Source organism: Lonchura striata, chromosome 3 (assembly GCF_050655825.1).
Source record: "Lonchura striata isolate lonStrDom1 chromosome 3, ASM5065582v1, whole genome shotgun sequence".
In the NCBI taxonomy this organism is placed as follows: domain Eukaryota; kingdom Metazoa; phylum Chordata; class Aves; order Passeriformes; family Estrildidae; genus Lonchura; species Lonchura striata.
The window spans coordinates 109,785,676-109,810,601 of record NC_140705.1 but is presented as its reverse complement, the minus strand read 5'-3'; the positions used below and the strand labels follow the sequence as shown (position 1 = coordinate 109,810,601).

At 33.5% G+C, this 24,926-nt stretch overlaps 1 protein-coding gene across 6 annotated transcripts in view; it reads right to left on the bottom strand.

The window, feature by feature from the left end:
* The window catches only part of KIF6 (kinesin family member 6), a 149,719-nt gene that overhangs the window by 86,800 nt on the left and 37,993 nt on the right, over positions 1-24,926 (bottom strand). For 5 of the 6 annotated variants that reach the window (XM_077781856.2, XM_085576098.1, XM_085576097.1 and 2 more), the window contains exons 8-12: positions 24,427-24,570; positions 20,029-20,115; positions 16,882-16,985; positions 2,691-2,796; positions 1,714-1,840 (exon numbers count right to left, since the gene is read on the bottom strand). In XM_077781856.2, the coding sequence (XP_077637982.2) occupies positions 1,714-1,840; positions 2,691-2,796; positions 16,882-16,985; positions 20,029-20,115; positions 24,427-24,570 (568 nt within the window). The remainder of the gene's footprint in view (positions 1-1,713; positions 1,841-2,690; positions 2,797-16,881; positions 16,986-20,028; positions 20,116-24,426; positions 24,571-24,926) is intronic. The other variant, XM_085576100.1, reaches the window with a different exon arrangement.

Genomic DNA, 24,926 nt, shown 5'->3' with positions numbered 1-24,926 from the left:
TGTAATAAAAAAACTTGCAAACAAAAGAAAAAACATCTTAATTTACAGGTAGCCTTGCAAGTATATCCCATCTGTAAACTTTTAACAAAAGGTTCACTAAAATTCCAAAAAAAGTTTTTAGGAAGTTTCTTGCAATGACACTGTGATTTGGAAGTTTCTTCCAATAACACTGTGAATTTACTGGAAGTTTATTAGATATAAATACATTTTGCCTAACATCTTATAGAGGACATATAATGGAAATCCTGCATGCATTCTATTAGGAACACTGAAGTCCCTGTGATATATTTTTTATAGGTACTCTTTTTGATCCTAATTAATCTTCTTAATGAACAGCAGAAATTCTAAGTAGTCTTTGGGGAATATTATTAACTAGACCAGGTAATAATAATAATAAAATACTTTCCAATTCAGTTTTTATGACAGCTTCTAGCTACTGTAGGCAAGAGGGAACTCATAGTTTATTCAACAGCTTCCATACTTCCCACCACATTAGACATGTTATTAATGTTCTAGCGATGATGTGCTGTCGCTAACTATTGCAGACTCCCTAAATTGGTCTTGTGTCTTCAAAGTCTTCCTATATTCTTTCCATTTAACTCTTACATGGGTTTGAACAAGTTTTCTCCTTTTACTTCTGTGAACAAAGCTGTATAAATCTGTTGAGCACAAGTGCATTTGATAGAGATATTTTGCTTTTTTTCTCATACTAATGAAGTAATTCATTTCAGGAGGAAATGTTTCTGGGAATTCAGATATTAAATATACATTAAAAAAAATGGAAGATTTTTTTGAAAGAAATGAGTTAGTGTTTTAGCTAAATTTATTTGAAACTGCATTGTGTTTTTACACAATCTTATCATTGTGAAAGAGCAGAAATGGGGAAGCTTTCATGCCACCTCAGTTCAGATAGGTAACATGCTACATCCCAGTTAAAAATGCCATTCTCATTTGACATATAAAACTGAGCTGGAATTGTTGAGCACAAAGAATGCAACTGGCTTTGCTCTTTACTAATAACTGTGAGAAAACCCCCTGTTACCTTTACATTAAACAACCCCATATTTTAATTTCTCTGCCATATTGCAAACTTGAGTAGCCAAAAGCTGGGGCTGCAGTGGCTGTGGTTTGCCCACAGGTCTGCCAACCTGCTAAAAATACCTCCCACCCATCGTGCTGCAGTGCAGCTACTCGTGTTTCCTATGAGGCAGTGAAATGGACAAAACACACCTGAGCAGCTTAGCACTTTTATGTGCAAAAAGATTTAAATTTAAATGTAAAAAGTACAAGTTTTATATTTGTTCTAAAGGCAAATTGCCCAGTAGTCCCCAAAGCAACACTTCATTTGGCTAAAAATAACACATACAGGAAATTCAATTCTTTGTAAGGTAATAGATTGGTCCTTCTATAGCATCAGAGTTTCCCCCTCTGAAACGTAATTTAATTTGCTTGTGGAGAATGTTTTAGGTGTGGACTGATCACAATATTTGGTTATTGGCTGGGCCATTCTAAAGCTAAGTAGTGCTTGGATGTAGGATTTTGATTTTGGTAAAAACAGAAAGAGAAGCAGGCGCAAAGCAGAAGTCCTGTCACATAAAAGCTGGGAATTGAGTATTTCCTTTAGCACAGTACAGCCTCTCTCACACAAAGAAACAGGGCTGTAAGTAAGATCATGTCAAACTCAAATAATACTTTTTCCCCCACAAAGGATACTGATTTCATTGTCTCTTTGTTGCAGAAGTCCTTTCAGTTTTTCCAGTTCTTCGCTATTGTTTTTTTCTTCAGAGATGTCTTGTGAGAGCAGTTTATTACCTGAAGTCATTGGATGATTTATAATTTGCTATAAAGAGAAACAAAAAAAGAACACCCCTTTAACTTTCCCTCTAGCTCTGTATTCTATTCTGAGAGTCTAGCTCTAGTAAGACAAGTAAAACCTTTCTATACTCTTGGCAGAAAAAAAATCATGCCATAGTTGACTGTCAAATTATATCCATTGTATCAAGAATGAAACAAATTGTATTTTTTAATCTTTATTAGCAAGGGTGCAATTTATTTTACTTTTTCTACATATAAACTCCAGTGTTCTCTAGTATCACAGAAATTTCAGTATTAAAAATATAATTAAAAACCAATTATTTAAGGACAATAAATTAAAATCAGGAATGTATACACTATTATATTAGAAAAACTATATCGCAAAATACAGAAAAGTATTATCTTCTATAATTTCAGAATTGTCAAATGCTTCTTGTTTTCTCAATGATTCAGAAGGTCTTGCAACACTATCAGAGGAATTAAAGTGATAGATAAAGGGATATAGCTTTTTTAACCTACATTTTTACCTCTTTCAACATAGTTTGTCCAAAATAAACCCTCAGTAATGCTGGAAATACAGATGAGAACATCTCTCCATATAAAACCAACTTGTCTTGGTTCCAGTAACTTCCAGTGCTCTTACAATTCACTGCATGCTGAGATCCTTGCTGATGTTTTCACAAAATGCTGCTGAATTTTCCCAGCTAAATTTAAGTTTTCTATGAGCCCTCCACACTATTTAAAGTTCAGATGCCTTACCCTTTTCCCATACCTCTCAACTGCACTGAATTTCTTTTAGCACTTTTCAATCATGAATATTTCCAAGTTATTTTCAGAATGCCAGCCGCACTTTCATCTCTTTTTTAAAAAAATACCTTCATATGAACAAAGGAATACTTGATCTTCCGCATGTCAGCACCAACATCCAGAGAGCTATCAGGATCATTATCTTTGAGAAATGTTTCAATTAACTCATCCAACCTGGAAATAACATTTATAAGAGAATAAAAAAAAAAATTACAAACAATCAGACAACTTTGCAAAGTGGCATGTTAAATACAATACGAAATGTACCAAGCTGTCAGATATTAATAGGCTATTTTTCTTCAAGGTCCATGCACTTGAAATGTATTTTTGTTCTGATTAATGAAACCTAGATTTGATACTGAAGATTCTACAACTGCATATCTGAACATAATGGCACATGCTAAGGAATAGTTCTAAGACTAAAAGCATCTTAGAAGTAATCTTTTCTTTTTCTTGTTTAATTTCTAACCTTTTGCTCTTCTGCTATCTCATAATTGAAAAGACTTAAAACCTGCTCTCTCAGAAGACTAGACTTTAAGAGATTTTGGGCATAGGATTTGTTACTATATATGATTATTTGTGCAAAAGAAAAATCTACTTCTTTTTCTATTACAATAGTCAGCAGATACCATAGCTTTCATGCATAAATGACCTGCTCCAATCACCAAGTAAGGTAAACTATCTTTTAGTGCAGATATTTATACACTTCTCAGAGACCTACTGTTCTTCTGAGGAATGAAATGTAATTAGCATTTTATTCTCTTCCATTCTTTACAAACAACTGACCAAATCTTCATTAGGGAGAAGCAGTTCAGTAATTCAGTCTTCATATGACAACCTGACAGAGAAGCACCCTCTTTATTTATCAAAACCAAATTATCAGACCAGAAAACTACACAGCATAATATACCACGTTTTGGGCCAGATGCCACATCTCTACAGATAGAGTCAGACTTCCACTTACATGCTGTCAACATCTTTCCAGGTCTTGTATTTCAGGATGCATTGAAGTTCATTCTCAAGACAAAGGGAAGAGGATTTCTAAGCCCAAACTAGACTTTTAACCTATTTACTAAGGTATATTTCAGGGGAACTGCAAGTGAAAATTCAAACTCCATCAACTGGGTTCAGATTAATGGCTTCCTTGTTCCTGACAAATGCTATTTAAATTATTGAATAGGCAAATGATGGGCAACAATGATAAGCATATGCCCTGTAAAGCATTATTTTATAATTTTAAATGTTTATTTTGGTTATTATCCTCAGATGATGAACTTAAATTCTGTGCCAGGGAACCTAAAGTAGCTGCATCAAGTACCCAGCTGCCCAAGATGGGCAAGAGTTCATCTCTGGACCTAGTGTTTCTTTTGGACTAGTTTTGTTCAGCTTCCCACTGAATATGCAAGTCTTCTGAATGTCACTTCCTACTCATTTATCCTCTTCGTTACAGGACTGGGAATCTTGTTGCCATTTTATTATTGGAATCACTTTGTTGTAACAATATAGAAAAATTGTAGGCATTATAATATCAAGCATTCAAAGCTGACCCTAGAGTAGGCCTTGTGGTATTTCCCTGCTTCTGAAGACTTCCCTCACTGAAATTCTTCACATTACAGTAACAGGAAATCCCTGCTCGAGAGTGAAACAGTAACATGCATGACAACCAGAAAAAAACCCAACATTATTTTCAGGAGATATATAGCTGAAAATCAGTAGCTTCAAGGCTGGAATGAAAATTGGAAAACATAACAGAAAATTTTAATATTTATCCCCTCTAGAGACAACAAAGTGGCAATACTCAGAACAGAAGAAAAAGGAAACAAGAGGGTTAGTTTCAAACTTTGCTCTACCATTTTCATCATTTCACTTAAATAACAAGACATATATGTTCCATATTCCACTCATCGAATGTCCAAAATTCACAACATCTGAATTTATAGGACAGTCCCTGAAGTCAATGTGAGTTGTACATGTGGAGAGTTTGAAGCAGAGGATATTTAAAGAGAAATATTAACTACAGAAGTATTATTGGCATTGAGTTGCTTCTCAACTGAAGAGATAACAAAATTTACTCAGTAAAAAGAAACCAAACTTTTACTTGTTGCTACATGATTTTTCACAGCATTAGGTGTACAACAGAACAGAAGCCAAAAGTACAAAGTTACTCATATTCTCTGCAGACACACTAAGCACAAAGTGCAGGAGAATTAATCCTTCATCCATGGAGGCAAGCATTTGCATAAGCACTGGGAAAAGAGAGGCATTTATACTATTAACAAGAATATGATTGTGATTACACAGACACAGAGTAAGTCAGTATTTGTCTCTATTTTAAGCACCTTATTGGTTTCGGTAAGAGGAAACAAGTCAAAACTTATTTTTGATAATTAGATTCTCTAGACTGACTGTATGAAATCATCTACAAAAATGGGCCTTTACCTTGAAGTATAAATTATGAAGGAGATGTTTTAACCTTTCAAAGATTATCTGGTTGCCAGGGATTTACCCATACTCAGATTACAACAGATTTAGCGTATGGGAATCAATCAAAAAAATTGCCCTAACTTGTATAATTACAATTACTATAATATGAAAATATTTCAAGAGAAAGATAAAGAATATATAATTTATGAAACATAATGCTCTATTTTTTGAAATTATTTTTCCAGTCAAGCTCCATTTGTTGAGTGCAACAAACAAGATGTAGTTACAGATATAAATTTATTTCCTCTCTATGATGTTACCTTTTCTGAATTCTTGAAAAAACACAACAGTGCAACACATTTTTTGATTTCCAAGTAGTACATAAAAGTCAAAAGAGATCTGAGCACCAAAAGAATGAGTCAAATCTAAATTAGCACACTGAAAATTTGAAGTTATAAACCAGTTCAGCCTCTTTTCTGGTTGTAGGAAACCCTAGATTGTCAGTGTATTTTTAGATAAATTTTCAATATTTCATCATTAAGAATTAGAACAAGAAAAGGAAAAGACCATTCAAGTGTAAATGTTATGGATAAAACAAAACTAAAAATAAATAAAGAAAACCAGCCATGCAAATCTCCATGACTTTTAGCAAAAGAAATCACTGCCTCCTTCATTCTTTTAGGTTTCCGTGTAAAAAACATCAGAACTCTTTCTAAAATAAACACAGTCTGACAACACACTGGACATTCTGGGACTTCTTCCAGAAAACTGAAGCACTAAACAAAGGTACAAAATAAACAATGAAATACAATTGCAACTTGAAGACTCTCTTCTCAATGAGTAGATCTTAGTAACCATCTTCTGTTTAAGTGATTTAGCAGCTCAAAGACTGTCAAAATAAGATGAATTTATACAGTTCAGATCTTCAGTTTTAAAAATTAAGAATAGACAATGCTCCTTTATTTCCAGAAACATTCACAAGATTAATCAAGGATACTATAAACAAATGAAAGGCAAGGGGAAAAAATACAGAAGAGAATAAGAATAAAAAGGAATACTGACTGTACATTTACTTTTCCCTAGCATATATTAGACAAGGTATATCTGTTTGCTACGTGACACAGAAACTAATGACAGTAGAATTTACAAGATGAATATCCTTTTAGCTTCTCATATTCCAGACAAAATCAGTTTTCTATTTATCTCTAAATACTCCATAAAGTTAAATATATAGAATATATGAAAATTAGAGCACAAAATTATATAAAATAGGGCTGTAAAAGATTTATAAAATTCATATAGGTCACCTACAGTTACATGTCTAGAACATTCTTTCTGGTCAAAACCATGCACAGGCTGTAGTCATCCTCCAATAGGGAGACAGTGAGAAAAAACGTTTTTGGAAATAAAGGAGAGCCAAAATAACTTTTCTTTTTCATTCTCTTACTTTCAAGAGATGGATAATATAATTCTCCTTAGAAATAATAGCATTCTTCCGAGATAGTCACCTATATTTGTTTCTTAGTTTTCTACAAGGAGCATGCACATTGAACTGTTTTTCTCAAAGACTCTTGCAAGAAAATGTCAGCAAGAATTGAACCAGAAGAACAGATTAAATATCCCAACACTGAACAAAGTAGGATCTAGCTGTTCAAGAGTAGCAAGAAACTCACAGAGACCAAGAAGTCCAGAGAACTTTCCAGCAAATCTTGCTTTACTGGCCTATTCAGAGGCATGGGTAAGTGGCAGAACAAAGTTAATATGAAAACATGAGGCAAACTAAAATCATTCTCTTTCTAAAGGACCATTTTTCAACTTAGTTATAGTAAAATAGCAAAAAGGCATAGGAAATAAAGTATTTTTAGTCATCTTTTGTGGCTCAGCCATGAGACTGTTAGCCTAGTTAGTATGTCCTACTTTCTGTAAGAGCTGTGAACTAGTTTCTTTCAAAAAGGCCTGAACAATTAATCCTTATATTAACTTATGCTTTTATGCTGAGGATAATGGTCAACATTTTCATGTCCTCTCAAACCAGAAATTAGGAAATAAAGCTGCCCAAATAAGGGTATTTTGATTATGACTCGCTAAAGGAAAGAGCATGCTGAATATAGAATATATACCATGTTTGAAAATTTTCTATGTGACTGAGATTTTCTACTCCCCAAAACAACCCCTGCTGAACCTTAATTTCCCCATTACAAAAATTGCCAAAAGTCAATGGGAAAATAATTTAGAAAAATCATATATGTAGATTCTACAACATGATTAAGAGTGCCAAGGTAACTCATAATCTAGAGGGAAGGAAAAATGTTCAAATGCTTTGGTTCAAGCATATAATGAAAACCAGCTAGAATCAAGAAGAACAAAAAAAATCAACTAACAAACATACCAAAACCACTTTCCATAATATTGAATATATGGAACTCCTGTTTACAGTACAATATTATGTTTACTTTCTTGACTGTATTTTTGGAGATTAGCACTACAGCAGTCCTGGACCTCCCTGTTATATGAAAGATGGACTACAGAAGAAATAAATTCCTGTTTGACATTCTATTTCTGTTATAACTTATAAAAAAGCTTTGCAAGATATCAATTGTTAGCAAAAAAAAAAAAAATAATCCCCCAACTAAAATCAAAATTTGAGATAATCAAGCCAAAGACCTAGTAATGAAATGACACCAAAAACCTTGGAACAAATACCTATCACTCACTGGAGCAGAAAACCAGATAAAGAGATGCTCTCTGTACTATCATCTGAAGATCAACACCAGGAATTTTATATCACACTGGAGAGACCCTTATAAAAAAATATTTAGAGCTAAGAATTCACACTGCTCTGCTTTTAAAGTCAGCTTGATAAGCAAAAGCTATGATGAAAGCTGTTTAATTAACGGAAATTCAATGGAAACCTAATTATGGAGGTAGGTACAAGTGCTGAATTGAAAATTGCTAAACTCTAAACTGCTTACTTGTCACACTTAACTGCTTCAGTGGAAATATGCTATCTGTATTGGGTACTATCCTAACATAAGAGGGTCAATTTAATTTATTTAAATTTGAAGGAATTTTCTTATGCTGGTGAGTTACATCAGAAAAGGGTCCATTAATCTGAAATAGAAGTACCTAGCCACAAGGTACTTGCACTGAAAGTATTAAGATAGTATTAAAAAAATACCCAAACCTAAAAGTATATTTTACAAATACTAAAAACTCTATTTTTGTGTATAAGCAAATATTAAACTAATAATCTTTCATTTATTGTAGTTAATAACATTAGCAAGCCAGATGGTGCATTCTTCATTAGTTTTAGCTTAGTAAGGCTCTCAAAAATGTTTTGTGCTAATCAAAACTGGAACGTGGGTGATCACTGTTAATTTCACATGACAGGAAAATAAGTATCATATGAAGATGCCTCTTATAACACATGGACATCCAAAGTGATTCCCTTTTTTTTCCTTTCTCTTGTATGTTGTAAGGTAAACTACAGATCAGTAAATATTGTTTGATGCTATTAAAACAAATGAAGCATCCAAGGTAATTTTTAATAGATTTCTGTTCTTTTACTACTGCAATGCTCTTCCCTGAGAACAGCAGGGAACACTAATAAGAACAAGGTTATGATGAAGACTATTGCCAGAACCCTGCTGTATCAGAAAAAATAGTTTTCCCAACAGAAATTCTCAGAAGGATGAAGAATACGGAAGTATGAAACAAAGACCCATTTTCTGTGAAAAACAGCAGTAAACAAAGAATGGGGCTTTCTTTCCCACTGCTCATCAGAGAAAAGAAAAAAAAAGCCAAAATCAAATAACAAAACCCCAAATAGGAGCAAAAGATTACACACATGCACAAAAGTTTTTAAGTCAATGTCAAGGGAACAGTTTTAAGTGATTTACAAGATTAATTTAAAACTAATTTTGATAGTGGCCCTTTACATTTTAACATAGTACAAAAAGGAAGGTATTACTGATCCAGGTTTGAATCATGATATCAGAATGTGAAACCACAAGCTGTGTCAAGCACAGTCCTTATGCTGATGCTTGGAAGAAAACTCACAGTAGAACAGTCATAAACAGTTGGGATGGAAATGTGTTAAACTAACACTGCTCTTTCAGTAGTGACTGTAAATCAGGCCAAGTTCTTGGTGAAGCCTTTTCCTCTTGATATCTTTTATTTTGCAAATAATGTAAACACACACTGTACTGCAGCTCAGAGACAGCTTTTACATTATTAACTTTATTTCTCTTCTGTTACTTTCCACTTCAGAAATTCTTCTTTAATGAAGACTGCTTACTGACTAGACTGCACATAAATCACAGAAGCTTTCCGCCCACATTTCATGGAATTCAGATTCCATGCAATTTTTCTGATAGCACAGCTTCAGAATGATTAACTGAGCACTGTACTACTTCACTTTCACCCATTCACTAAAATAACATGCACCTACATTTTTTTCTAAAAATCTGCTTCTGAATCAGTCATTTGTTTGGATAAACCAGGATGCAAATGACACAGCTGAAATGCATCAGAAAAGCACTCCCAGCCAGCTGAGTATGTTTTTAAAGTTTGGAGCTCTCAATAGCTTGCAGGATGCACAGTCTCAAAACACAGATTTGGAAGGACTTGTTTTGACCTTGCTTTATGTGCCATGATTCATTCCTGAGAGAACTTGCCTTTTAACCCCTGATCACTGACATTGTATGTTATGTATCAAAATTAAGTTCACTTAAATAACTATTAATATGGTGTGTCAGTTGTGAACTCTGTCATGAGCAAAAAATCTAAGTTTATGAAAACTGGTTGCTAACTAGGCAACTAATGCAGAACTTGTGGTAATTAGAGTGTTTTAATTAAACAAGTTTTTTACCTTGACTTTACAATAGTTCTCATATTGGTAATATAATTGGTATCTATTTGTTTTAAAATATATTCATTCCAAAAATTATCATTGTGTTTAATAATGATGTCTATATTATTTAAAAAGGAATGCCACATCTCTACAAGTTTTATGAATCCATTGAACTAAAAAATGCATGATAGTGAAAGCAGAGCCACCATGACATTTAAGAACAGCTAACTTGCAGCTATGCTAGCTTCAAGTGTGCATCAGCATGGGAAGACCATGGAGATTCAAAGTAGTGGATTTTATGAATGCTATGGAAGATAAGGGAAAAAAGTAAAGGTATTTCCAGGCACTGTTGTAAATGAAATGACAGAAGGTAAAAGTACACAGAATAGTTCCAGCTTGCCCTGAGAAGAGCTGTTATACCTTACTGACAGGTAGTACACATGACAGCATAACTGGCATTTATAGAGTATTCTGTACCCAGAAATAACTGCTTAACTCCTCATTTAACCAAAGTGTGCTAACTCCTGGGTGAAATAATAATTAAGGTAACTAAATAGTGGAAGTAATTACATAAGCCTTTGCACAATTCCTTCAGTAGGCATTTCATAGAATAGTTTTATTATAGCCCTGGTATAAGCTTCATTGGTTTTTTTTCAGTCTTAGACCAGGATAGTAAGTAAGAGCAGTAAGCCTTTGAGTGTCTTACATTCCAAGACTGGCTTATGAGGGAAAAAGGTGCCTACTGCCTGTAATTCTACACGTGCCTTTTTTTTTTTTGCAGAGAAGAACATGTCAAGTATCTTGCTGAGTAGATGATTTCCTTCTTCAGCAGCACTTTGTAAAAGCAACTCAAAAGCACATACAGAAAGGAATGCTACTCACTGCCAGCTAATACTTGTGGCCACAACAGTAGTTATGCTCTAATCACTGGAGTATATCTAAAAGTAGCAAGAGAAAACCAACCTTTAGTTTATCAAAATTTAAAAAAAAACCCAAAGTATCTGCAAAGTAGTAGGAAGAACTTGAAATAAAATGAAATTACATAGGACAAGCATAACAGCAATTCAAACAAGCCAAATATACTCATATGGATGAACACCAAGATAATCCTACAGTATAGAAGACCCAAGTAGTTGAAAAAACTCTGCAAAGTGTCACTTACAGATTATTATTTATAAGCTCAAAAGAAAAAACTATCAAAAAGTATTCAAAGTTCCAAAAGATGCAAACAGATATTTACCTTCAGAAGAACTCATCAGACCAAATAGTTAATGGATTTCAGTGAGATTGAAAAAGGTTCTATGATCACTGTTGATCATATATATTTGAAAACTAGCTTGAAGATTTTTTCAAACACATAAATAATCAACAGAAGCTATGTTATGTTTTCTTCATACACCTCACTAATATAAGTTTACTTCACTATTACTGTTGAAACCATATGACATTAGATGACTGGTATAATTTTGAACACTAAAACCAGCATATAGTATATCATCTACTTCCCTCCCACCCCCATGCTGAAACAAACTTGCTATCCTTTGAAAAGAACTTTACAATCTATTATCTTGGAATAGTTTCAATCTAAAAGTTGATCAGTTTTTATAAGATTTTTCCCCCTACTTTCAGGGGCCTTAAAACAAAAAGGAGGACCACAGAAAATTATTTACACTTTAAGCATGTAACTTAGGCATGTGCAATGGGAATCTGAACTTTCTGTGCTGTTGCTACGGATTTCATAAAATGTAGGAGAAAATATGTCCTTTACAAAAATACATTGATTTAATATCATTCCAGATCAGGCATCTAAGCAAGCAGTTAATGTGAGACATCTTAAGACTACTTTATAGCTAAGGTAGCTTGTTTTCTCTTGAACATTGCCTACACAGTTCAGGCCGGTCAATCTGCTAACTTCTACACAGATCTATGGTCTGCAAAACTGTGTTGACAAAAGGCAAGGTGATATGCCTTTATTTCTTCCAACTTGCAAATGAAATTGAATACTAATATCAGCAAATAAGAACATTTGCTCTGCTTTGTAAAAGAAGCCATTTGTTCAACAGCTGTAACTGTTAAAGGTCTATATTGTACAACAGTGCAATATTGTTAATACTATGATAGCATACAGATGTCACTGTGTTGAAACAGAAAAAAATGAAAGACAGAAGTAATGAGATCTCCAGAACTTGAGTAAGATGAACAATATATGACTGTCGAAGTAAAAAATAGAAGTGTCTGTAATAACATATGTATCTGAAAGAAATAAGGTAAAGTTATTAATAAATTAAAGTGCTAAGCCAGTACTTCCGGTGCTGTTCTTAGAGATTTCCAGCTGGCAAAAGCTCTGGAAGCGTGGGTGCTCTGGAACATAGGATGTTGATTTGAAATCCTGACTTTCTGGGCATACACTGAGAATTGCTAGTGAGCTCATTTATATTATTTTAAAAAAAATCACAAATTATTCAAACAAAAAAGACTTTCTCTTTTACTTTTGGCATGCAATTCACAAAAAAAAATCATTTGAAGGTAATTTAATTCTATTCTAAAGCATAATGCTTAAACCCGAAAGAGTAAAATTTCCTTGTATTTGGGATGTATGATGTTATTTTCTACTTTTTAAAAATAGTTCAAAGAGCTCCTTTTTAAATTTTTTCCCCTTAAATATAAAACTAATTCTTCAGCTCAAAGAAATATTTAGATCAGCCTTTTACTGCTGAGGAAATAAAAGGTAAGATCCAAAGCAAGCAATTCAGATTTTGGAAGCATTTTACTAACGACATTCTGAACCACTTATGAAGTCTAGCTGAATTTTTTAAGCCTTGCTTTTTAGACAAATAAAATGAGACCAGAAGAATTAATTTGTGCTTAGCATTTATGAGAACTAATAAAATCAAAACTATGACACAGTAATGAAAGTGCTCACCATTTAACACATAATTCTGAAATCCAGACAGCTATAGCTTTAGTCACACAACTGATAAGGTGCATCATATTATAATTTACCATTCCCAAGAAGTCAAGAGCATTTTTTTTCCATTTTGTTTTAAACTTAGTGAATGGTAACACGACATTGTAGAAATTATGAGGAAAGCCTATTTGACGGATTTTTTTTCCTTCCATTAAATGAGAAAAATTAAAATTAACCCCTGAAGAATTTGATCTTTGAGGAAAAAAAATAAAGAATAAAACCCAGCTTAATCATATACTACCTGAAAATATTTAGCAATTCCAACTGCATTGAGTAACCCAATTTCCTTGGGAATGCTCTGAATGCAAGCAAGTAGAATGAAACCCATTGTTACAAGAAATATTCCTCATTTCTTGACTTAGTAAGTCAAGAAACATACAAAATATAATTTTCACATATTATTAACACTTATTTCCTGGGCAATTACTAACACCTAATTCCTGCAACATGTGTAGAGAGCAAAAAAACCTATGCAATACCATAAGTACTATGTTAGACTAAAAACTATTGGATCTACACACGAATCATTGAACTTGGCTTCATTTTAGCATTTGTCTTCTACTGAAAAGTGCCTGAGATAGTGTTGTGTGGGACAAAAACAATAAATGTGTAGTCAGTGCATGGAGTTTTTCACAGACATGTTTTATACCTTTGACCATATGTGCTCAGCATCAAAGAATTAAAAAAACCCCAGGATAAGAATACTTTCAGCAGATTAATTTTGCTGTGACCTCTGTTAAAATATGTATGATTAATCAAAAAAAAAAGAAAAACTAAAACACATCCAAAGGATAAGAATATCCTTTCTAACATTTCTCCTTACTAGTCAATTATTTACAATAAAATTAACCACAGACTTCAGTCAAAGTTTAAGAATTTGAAAAAGAACTATATAAACTTGAATTATTTACATAGATATATATACACACATGATGAGATATAGTTTAAGTTTAAACAGAAGATATCCTAACTAAGCAAAAATGTCTAAACAGCATTTGAAATTCATAATGACCTTAATTAGACTTTCCTCTCTGACATTTAAGAAAAGCATCAATAATAAAAACAATAATAATAAAATAATCCCATACAATATTAGTGTCTTAAGAATCATTCTTGGGTGGCCACTTGAAATAAAGCACAACAGAGTATATTGCATTATCACCTATACCAAGTTTCTTTTCTTCTTCTCCCTCTCATAACAAACTGATCTGTATGGCCCCTGATAAATAATATTATTTAGCTTTCATTATAGATATAAAACCAGAGCAAATCCCAACACAGACATTTTCCAGTAATAGTCAATCATGATTTTATCAGCCATCATCCAGGTCCATACTTCTGTTTGGACTACTCACTTGTATATTTATTCTTTAATGTGTACAAACTCTCCAGATAATGAGTAGCTCCAAACTCAGATGGCCAGTCCCAATAAACAGAACTGCCATGGAGATTTGCTGTTATGTGTTGATAGACTCTAACTGGAGACAGAACACTTAGATGCTATCTGCTGATTGTCATAAATGCTCAGAACATTTATGGACCTCAAGCTCAGTCATGTAAATCATAATGGTCACAAATGTTATTGCCATATGAAAGCAAGCTCAAAAAGTATAAATGTTCAAAACCACAAAAAGATACTGTCATTGAAGTAGTGGCTTTTTATACTATCATTTAATTATATTTTCATTTGGGTGTTTGAGCTGCATCCAGTTGTTTATCTGTGAGCACGCTGTTTGCATGAACACAGAGAAAATGCAAAATTAATAAACCCTGACATTTGCTATTTTCCTTCCCTTGAATTGTTCTAGAAAAGATTAACTTAGCTTTCAACATTCCATTCAATGGCACCCCAAAGTACTAACAAGCCAGTCTGACTCATGTATGTAGCAGTTATTCTCTAACACTCTCTTTGCCTCTCTGAAAAAAAAAAAAAACTATATATATATCTATATATATATATATCTTTTTCATTTTGAAACATATTAAGAAAACAATCACCGAAAAATGTTGTTACATGGCATCGATGACTGATAGGGTAAATTTTTTGAGGCTCTTCTTGTTTAGTATTCAAAATTACTATATCCCAGTCAGCAGTACTTAAGTGCTCTTCTGTATTTTAATTCCACAGCATTTGTTCCAAGAAAGAACTTAATTTTGCAACAATGAATACATGTGCTGCATAAGCCTGAATAAATACAAGTAAATGATAAATTCAGAAACCTTAAAATTTTGCACTGACCTACTGTAGCTGAGGTCCTTGAAAGTTATTTATCATTATGTTACTTAATGCAGGTAGAAACTCATAAAAGTCTACACCTGGCTTCTTTCTGGAGTAACGGGATGCAAAATTCCTTGTTATGAGCTCAGAAGAAACATTTTCTAATAGTGTAATGCACTGTATATTGTGCCACATAGATAAAAAGGAAAAATATAAAACTAATACACTTTTTAGTCACATTTCTGAAATCAGGCCTCCCAGATGTATGCTATAGTGCAATTGTATGCAAATAGTACATTCCTAGTTTTTCTTTGCATAATCATAATGAAAAATTTAATCAACCATTAATCCATTACTATTTGTAACCTATTCCTATTTATAAGACTGACATTTCCATGGCAAAAAGGTAAAAAATCTTAGGAAATAAGATTTGTGACTGTGGTCTTAGAAAACCCAAATGATTTTCAAAACCCCAGTTTCTCTATACAAAGTAAGCAGCAAACAAGACCACAGTGGAAAATTAATGTGACAGATTTTTACAATAATTCTTTAGAACTATTATACAGATTCTTACAATAATTTTTACAAAAACTTATTTAAATCAACATTTAGATTATCTAAGTATGTCTGAATAAAATCACTGAAAGTCAGTCATCTTTTGAAGATTAAAAGGGATTCTTTTTAACCTTCTGCAAGGGTAAAAAGAAGCTAACTAATAAAGGGCATTTAATTCTCCATATAATGAAAAAGAAAGGTACTTTTATTTCTATGGCTAGTCTTGGCACATCTAGTGCTACTCTGTAATGTTATTTGTGCCTTTGACTCTTGTGTTTTGGCAGATGACATATATGTATATATATATATATATATATATATATATATAAACTCCATAGGAACCGCAGGGACATTTCTGTTTAGGAGAATATACTGATAACTGCTGATGTAAATAATTAATAATGACAACAATCTACATGAGAAATTCAAGGTTCAAGGTAGCAGCTTCTCCTCATGCCTCCAGACCCTCCTGTGTGTCAGGGGAGATTGTTAGCCCTGGTAGTTGTCTTCTGGAGAACTCCCTTGAGAAATTGGTACTGTTAATATACTAATCAAACAAAATTAGGCAGGTACTTTTTCTTTATAGTTTAGCTACAGTAATTAAATAGGTCCATACTACATACTCAATTTTTCAAGCCTAGTAATTGAATTCAGTTATTGAGAACATTTAGACCTGAATAAATACATAATAATTATGAATTCCTAGGTGTTGTACTGATCTGTTACTAAAAGCTACAGAATGTTACAATACTTACATGACTCAGTAGTATATTTCAAAAGCATGTTCAGTTAAAAAATAAAAAGTATTTGGCTTGCAAGACTGATTAATTGTGGATCCGAAATGTGAGAGTTCTTTTGGTTTATGTCAAACTAATGCTGCAGCAGGATACATTTAGCACAAGAATATTTTTTGAAATCAACTCAGATTGCATATCCAGTTTTGAGAGAGACTGTTTTTCATTTTGCCCTATTATACAACACTTCTTTTTGCCTGGCATTTGACAGGCATCCCCATCCTTAGTGTTTACTTCACTTCCTCAGTGCTGAGGCTGCAAAAACACAGCCAGCAGCCTCTTAGAGCTTTTCATGGAAATCTGCCATTCTAAACTGGCACCTAATGCCACTTTATTATTCACAAGGAAGTTTAAAACTCTGAAATGAATTTAAATATTTATGCCAATAAAGAAACTGATGAAAAGTATAATAATCAAAGAAGTAAATGGAAACAATGTAAGACATTACTGAAGTAGCTCTTCTTGGGAAAGCTCCGATGTTCTTTGCTTGCCAGTCACCAGCACCAGCTCATCCTTCAAATCCTGAATCTCCTTTTTCAGCTGGACAATCATCTACAAACAGCAAGGCATAAACTAAGCATCACCTACAAATTAATAGTTAGTTTATGATTTTTTCAGTAGAAGGTTGAGTTTAGGTAAATATAATTTAGTTTTGTCCTCTTTTAAAATAATATGTCTTTTCTAAAAACTGTCAAAATGCCTTAAATACACCAAGTGCCTTTTCTTTCTCTTTTTCCATTTATAAACCCAAGAAAAGTCTTCCAAATACAGTAAATTCTTGTGTTAGAAGACTTGGCTGTACAGAAAGAGTTCAAAAGATATTTTGCAAAAGAGAAATATTATTTGTAATAGGAATAAAAAGTTTTTCTGACTATTAGTTTTTCCTCTTAATAATGAAAAAACATTTAAGAACTGACATCTTTTTTAGAGTGAGGGCAACTAGACAACACAAGTGATTTTTTTGCTTTCCCTTATAGAAACAGAAATTTCAAAGCAATATCAATTTTAGAATTACCTTTTTTCTTTTTCATATGACATTTCACTATTATTACAATTACTGTGTGCTATACTTGTAGGATGCATCAGTTGCTAGCAACAAACTGATGGTATAAAGTGACATTATGAAATTAAATTTTATTAACGAATAGTAATGTGATAATATTACATGGAAAACTTAATTAGATTTTTTAATTCTAGGAAGTCATTGTCAAAATCTGCACTTTGGGAATAAATATCTGTATAAAACCAAATTATACTAATCATTAAGCTCTCAAAGCCAAGTTTTACAAAGCAGGGCAATATGCAAATACCTAAGTCTAAGACATAAATGAGTGTATTCTTGGACACTTTATGGTTGATCACTTAATGAAGGCTCCCTTTATATGGCTCAAATGTATCAGTAGGCCAGTGATATTTTTTGCATACACTGATTCCACGTGCAAAATAAGTTTCCAAGAGAAGAATGTTTTTAAGGAAAATTAATCACTTTTGATTGCATGCACTTTCCAGTAATGAGATTGTTGAAATTGATGATACATATTTTCACTGGATATTAAAGCTCCTTCAAACATTTCTATTTCTTTTAATGGATAAATTTGTCATAACTTTCTAAGTTTTTACTTTGAGAATCAAATTATTTAAAACATGAATATGATTACTTCTTTTAACTCTAAACCAGTAGTTTATATAAGGTTTTTTTACAATAAAGTAATTATTTTTTTTTTAGAATAAAGCATGAACATCTATCATACTATTTTATTTAATAGTCTATTAAAATTATGACTGTTAATTAGAGAAATTGCAAGAACACCTAGAGAATGTTGCAGGCCAAACATTTTACCCTAATTTTTTGTTGCCCCATTTTGGTGCCACACTCTGATGTAGTTTGTGCCAGCTGCTGAGTCAAGAAAATTAAATTTGGTGCTGGAGTGGAAAATGGTAGACAGCTGAATCACATTAACATCTCTGTTCAATGTTCAAATTTGTTAGAATGACCGACTTCAATCTGACAACAACAGAAATCTCAATTTCAGGATATGGATAGAAGATTCATTTTCAAGTATTATCCAGACAAACTAAAATCTACAGAAGCAAAATAACTTAATTTCTATTTTTACATGAACACCAGAAGAGATCAGGTTTAATTCAAAACCTTGATTTTCAGTTTAAATTATGTCCTTGAGCCATGAGTGAGAGAGGTCCAAAGATGAGTCACTTAAAAGTACAACAGGTACAAATTTATTTTCTCAGTAAGATTAAAAGTCAGAAATTCTCCATTATGAAGAATAAAGTTTATACAACAATCTGACTTAACTCAGATGCACCAAGAGGTACCGGGAACCCCCTTTATAAAGCATGCATTCAACTCACATATGATAGATACTGACAATAAATTGTATTTTGATTTTTCATAAAATTAATATTATTTTATTACAATAAAATTTTATTTTCATTTAAAAAGTCTTAAATCCAGCACTTTGAATAATAGGGTTGCACAAGCACAGGGCCATATAAATTCAAGGCACTTGTGTTCCCCTGCCTTTTCCACAAGAGGGGATGGTTTTCTAACTCTCATGTGTCCACTTTTGCTTTACTTGCTAAATGATCCTGCAGAGTGAGACATACCAAACTCGTGGAGTATAGCTCCACAGGATGTAGTAAATGTTCAGGAGCCTGAATGTGCATTACCTCAATCAAAGCTTTCTGTGGCCATGGAAAAAACGTTTTGCATTATTTGCTACTAGAAAATCTATGTAGAAAAGAAAAGAGAACAGACAGATAGAAATAAAGAAGTTGTTCGATGCCTGCTGGGTTAGGGTTTTTTTGCCTTTTTTTTTACCTCTGTGATACTATTGTTATCAGAATTTTTTTGCAAAGAAAAAATAAAAAAATAATAACAATGGAAAAGAGAACCAGCTGAAAACCTGATAAGGATCTTCTATTCCCTTTGAAAGTCAAGAATGAGAGACAAGAAAAAAATAAAGGCACAATTATTAACAGTAACTGAAATATGCTAATTAACATCAAGTAACAATGAATAAAATCATTAGCTAAGAAACTAGCTATTTCTGTCTCCTTTGCTTGTTTCCATCTTTTTTGCCAATGGTAACTCCACAGAGTTCTTTCTTCCTATCTAAAATGTTCCTTGAATCAATTTCAATTAAGGACTTGGTATATTTCTCAGCTTTTGAATACACAAATTGTGTCAGTGCAGCTGTGTGCCTTCATCAAGTGACTAGCAGTCTTAGTACATTCTTAGAGTTTTAGAGCCATCCAATGATTTGTGACTATGATTTAGGAATTATCACACTAAAAAAACAACACTAAGGTGATAATGAAAGTGACCATTTCTCCTCGATGCTTTAAGAGTTGAGAAAGCCTTTAGAGATTAGATAAAGATCCACTTAAATACAATTGCATCCAAAAGAAAAGAAAATTAAAGTGGCAGTTATTTTAAAGAAAGAAAGCTGGAGCTTGCATCTGAAAACAATTTAATGGGACATTTCAGTATAAAATCCCCAACATCACATTGGCTGCTATTGATTAATAACTTAAACCAAGCAATCTCCTTCCCTCTTCCCCAGACAATTCTCACCAATCTGGGGTCAATTTCTTCATTAAGAACTGCTTCATTCTTAATAAGAGCAACTCGTTGTGCAAATCTGCAGGTTGATATAGATTCCTGGAAGAAAAATTTTAAAAAATGAGAGAGAGAAGAGAATTCCTATTACCTATGCACCAGGTAAGTAGCCAGACTTCTAATGAAGCCATTAAACTACCATTCAATTTTTTGAGTATGTTACAGAAATATTCTATCATTTCCTATTCCAAAGTAACAATATAAAAGGGAAATTATGTTAGCATATTAATGATAGGAGCACATAAAACTGGTAACTCATAGACATATTTTACCAATACAGTTTATCCCCTGACCAACTGTGTTTCATGTAAGTCCACAGCTGGAACTAAATGATAACAAAGCCATGCTACTCAGAAGACAATAACCTTTGAATGATGAGAAAAAGAGAAAACTAATGAAAGTTGTGGTTTTGTTGTTATTTTTGTTTTGGTTTGTTGGTTTTGTGGTGAAAAGGGGACTAGGCAATTTATGTAAAAGGAGCTGGGAAAAAAGATGGAGGGAAGAATAGCTGAAATATAGGACTACTGAGAAACAAGCTAGGAGACGAAGCTGAGAGGCATACAGGGGAGCTGTGATACCAGATAAAAATCTGTCAGATGAGCTAAGACAGGGATCAGTAAGAATGAAAGTCAGAACAAAAAATGATACAAGACTGAATTTGCTGGGGAAACTCTGTGATAGTCATTGTGTACGCCCATCTAGTGCACAGAGAGAAATCAAAGGTGCTGATATGTATTGTTCTCACATTCCATATCAGCTTACATTTAAATGCAGACCCTGCTATAAGACATATATTTAATGAAAAAAACCCCAGCAATTATCTCCAGTTCAGTCAAATAATAAAACATAGAACACCAGGCAGCAATAGTCTTAAAGATTCAAATGATGCTTGAGAAACTGTATGATAAATCCTTATGGGATGTGGCAGCCTGCATTTAAAAGAGAATTTGTACCAGAGACCCTAAATTAATACATTACTGTAACAGAATTTTAAGAATGGAAGTAATTCTGCAGTTTTCAGTCCTCCAATATAAGAAAATACCACTTGAAGTATTATATTAATTCATCTTTTTCCACACAACTTCTGTCTCCTTAAGTGCTTGGAGGTTTTGCTTTGGAACCCTGAATAAGGGTTATATGAGGAAAGATGATTCTTGCTAAAGATACAGTATATACTGTGGAAAGGAAAGGAAGGAAGGGAAGTCTTTAGAATTAAGAGAATTACACACTGCTGGGTTGTTAGTTGGGTTCTATGTCTGCCTCTGCTTTTCCTTTGCTATGATGATCAGCCAACGTGATTTAATTAAGTTCTAGACATATAGTAAGTACAGTTTTATGTACAGTACATATGCATACATTTCCACTAGATTTCTTAGCCCTGTTTAGTGTAAAGCACATATTAAATTAATAAGTAGGTAATCAATTAAGTTCTCCATGTTCAGTATGATAGCTTACAATTTGCTTATTCTATGCCATCAAAATGGTAATTAAATCAGACATCTAATTTCCTAATCATTTTTATACTAAGCTTATCATAACAGCACCTCAGGGCTTTTACAAGAATTAATCAATTAACCTTTGCTGCAAATGTATAGAATGATTACACTCAACAGAATAGAAACTGAAGTCAAAAGTACCAAAATATTATACTCAGTTGTCATTTTATGATCTGCTGTTCAAAACAGCTTCTATTCTGCTTCAGTTACAGCTATATTTTGTAATGTATCTGCAATTCAAAATCAACATCTTCATCCATGCATGCCAAAAAACTAGCACAAAAAATAATTTGACATAGTGACTCAAGAAATTCTCTACAAACTCATTGATAAAAGTAGGAATATAATTTAGTTGTCTAGAATAATAATCTATTTATCCTCTTCATATGAGTGCCCTTTTTACTCTGAATTTTCTGCTTCATTGTTTTCATTACAAGAAACAGCACTAGGTCCTTCAGAAAATGGCTTTTATTATACAACTTCAGTTAATACTGTGGGTAATTCTATCTTGTGCATCGTTTTTGAGTGAAATGTACGCCCAATGGAAAAACAAACCAACATGCAACCCTAACATAGCTATGGAGAATGACTCATGCACCAATCATAATTCTGACATTATGTGATGATTAGCAATTTACTTATCTTTTTATATATATTAGCTTATCATACACCTTTATTATTTGGACATTTCAGATTTTGGGGAGCAAAATTTGGTGGTTTTTTTTTTGGTGGTTTTTTTTGTTGTTGTTGTTGTTGTTTTGCTTTACTTTATTTTATTTTTGGGAGGACTGAAGAATAAAATCTGTTGTGTAAATAGTGTATGTTAGAGCAAGAACATGGAAATTTTCATATCTTGCTCTGGATAATTGCTTGATCTAAATATTTACAAAATAGAAATCTGGAACACAATGTGAGACACACCTGATGAATTGATATATGAAAGGCTTTTGATCTTACAGAGCTTAAAATACAATTAACAAACTTACCCAGCTGCCTTTGTAACCAGACATTATGTTTGCACAATTATGTTTGCAAGTCTGAACAATATGTTTTCATTTAATAGCAGAGTCCACTTTTCTAAAGGAAAAGCCTACAACTAGATGAAGTATGGTTTGAGTATAATATTTTCCACTGTATTTCAGAAAACAGACTAAATAGTTTTTCTTTTCTTGTTTATTCATATTAGAATGCTTTTATGTTAGGAAAATCAGGAAATAAACAGATTATAAATGGCTTTGAGCAGTGTTCTATATACTCACATTGCTACATGTTCTAGAATAAAATAGACTAGACTATTTCAGTTGGAAGGGACCTACAATGATCAGCTTGTCCAACTGCCTGACCAAATTAAAGCATATTGTTCAGGGCATTGTCCAAACACCTCTTAAACACTGACAGGCTTGGGGCATCAACCACCTCTTCAGCTTGGTCCAGTGTTTGACCATTCCCCCAAAGAAATACTTCCTGATGTCCAGCCCAAACAGATCTTTGAGAAACATATGTCCCCTGGCATATCACTGAACTATTCCCACACATCCTATCCCTGGATACCAGGGAGAAGAGCCCAGCACTTCCCACTCCACTTTCCCTCCTCAGGGAGATGCAGAGAGGAATGAGGTCACCCTCAGCCTTCTTTACCCCAAACTAGACAAGCCCAAATTTCCTCAGCTGCTCCTCACAGGACATTTTTTCCAGACTAGCCAGCTTTGTTGCCCTCCTCTGTCTGTACTCAAGGACCTTCACATCCTTATTCACCTGTGCGGCCCAGAACTGCACACAGTGCTCAAGGTGGGAATGGCAGACAGCAGGATAATCACACCTCTTTTGACCTGCTGGTTGTGCTGTGTTTGATGCATCCCAGGATGTGGTGCTCTCTTGGCTGCTTGAGTTTACTGCTCATCTGACCAGCACCCCTGGATCCATTTCTGCAGGGCTGCTTTCTATCCGCTGGTCTCCCAAATTATGCTTGCGTTGGACATTACTCCACTATAAGTGCAGAACTCTTGTTAAATTTCATCCCATTAATCATAGCCTAATGCTCCAATATATCTAGATCCCTCTGCAAGGTCTTCTGTCCCTAGAGAGTCAACAGCATCTCCCAGTCTGGCATCATCAACAAACTTGCTAATGGGTTGTTCAACTCCTGCGTCCAGATCATTGATGAATGTATTGAACAGAACTGGCCCTGGAACTGAACCCTGAGGAATACCATTGCTGACCTGTCTCCAGACAGAGGTAGCCCCATTCACTACAGCCCTTTGATAAAAACTACAGACCTATTTGTAAAAAAAAAAAAAAAAAAATATATATATATATATATATATATATATATATAAAACATCACTACATATAATTCCAGTGCAGGAAATTGGTGACAGGACACAAAATATTTGAAAAATTCCATAAATCCTAAACTAGCCCCCCAATTTCCTTTCTTTCCTAGTGAACTCTCAATTTGTCTACCCTAAAATCTTGACTCCGAAGAAGTCTAACAGAAGTTCTGCTAAGGTTTCCAGTGGAAATGCCCTTTTATAACTCAAAAATTGATTCACCAGGAAATCAGCAAATTGAAAAAAAGAGTAGTTCATTACTAGGTGCAAGGTATTTCCCAACTGCTACTTGACTTGAAATTCCATAAAGAAAAGCACATTTCTCTGAAGGATTTGTTTCTATCCTACAGCACTTTTCACTGATTATCTATTTCTATTCTAAATTATTGCCTAGAAACAAAATTTAAATGTCCTTTTAAAAGGATAAGAAAAGCTTACACACTTCAATTTTTAACTATATTAAAAATCAAAAGAGCAGTATCTATAGAGAAGTGACAAGATTTTTGTTCAAGATAGAAATAACATACGCCTATGTTTCTTTTGTCCATAGCAAGCATTGCTATCATGGTAGTCATGCAGTTTCCTCCCAGGCTGTCTCTTAGCACTGAGGTCATCATAGAGTTTCGGTAAGGAATGTGGGACCTGTTTTTCTCTGCAAGGGCAATTATTACCTGAAACAACAGCAAAAATAAAAGACTTAAATGTATATGTCTCTTAATGTTTGACAAATAAAGCACATATCCAACATATAAAGAACAAATCCAATCTGCTCAGGAACTTTTAACACAACAAAACTGGGATGCTTATGCAGCCCACTGTTAGCTGCAAACCCACTGGCTTTATTGAAAGAATTCCAAGTTAAATTTCAGCAGGTTTATATGTCTTTGTAGGAGCTGGACCTGAAAGACCAAATACATTAAATTTTATCATGCCCTAGCCTTACAGTCTTTCAGCAACATGGAAACCGAACATGATAAACTCAAACCCACAGGTTTTCCTAAAACACAGGAACTTAATGAAAATCTTC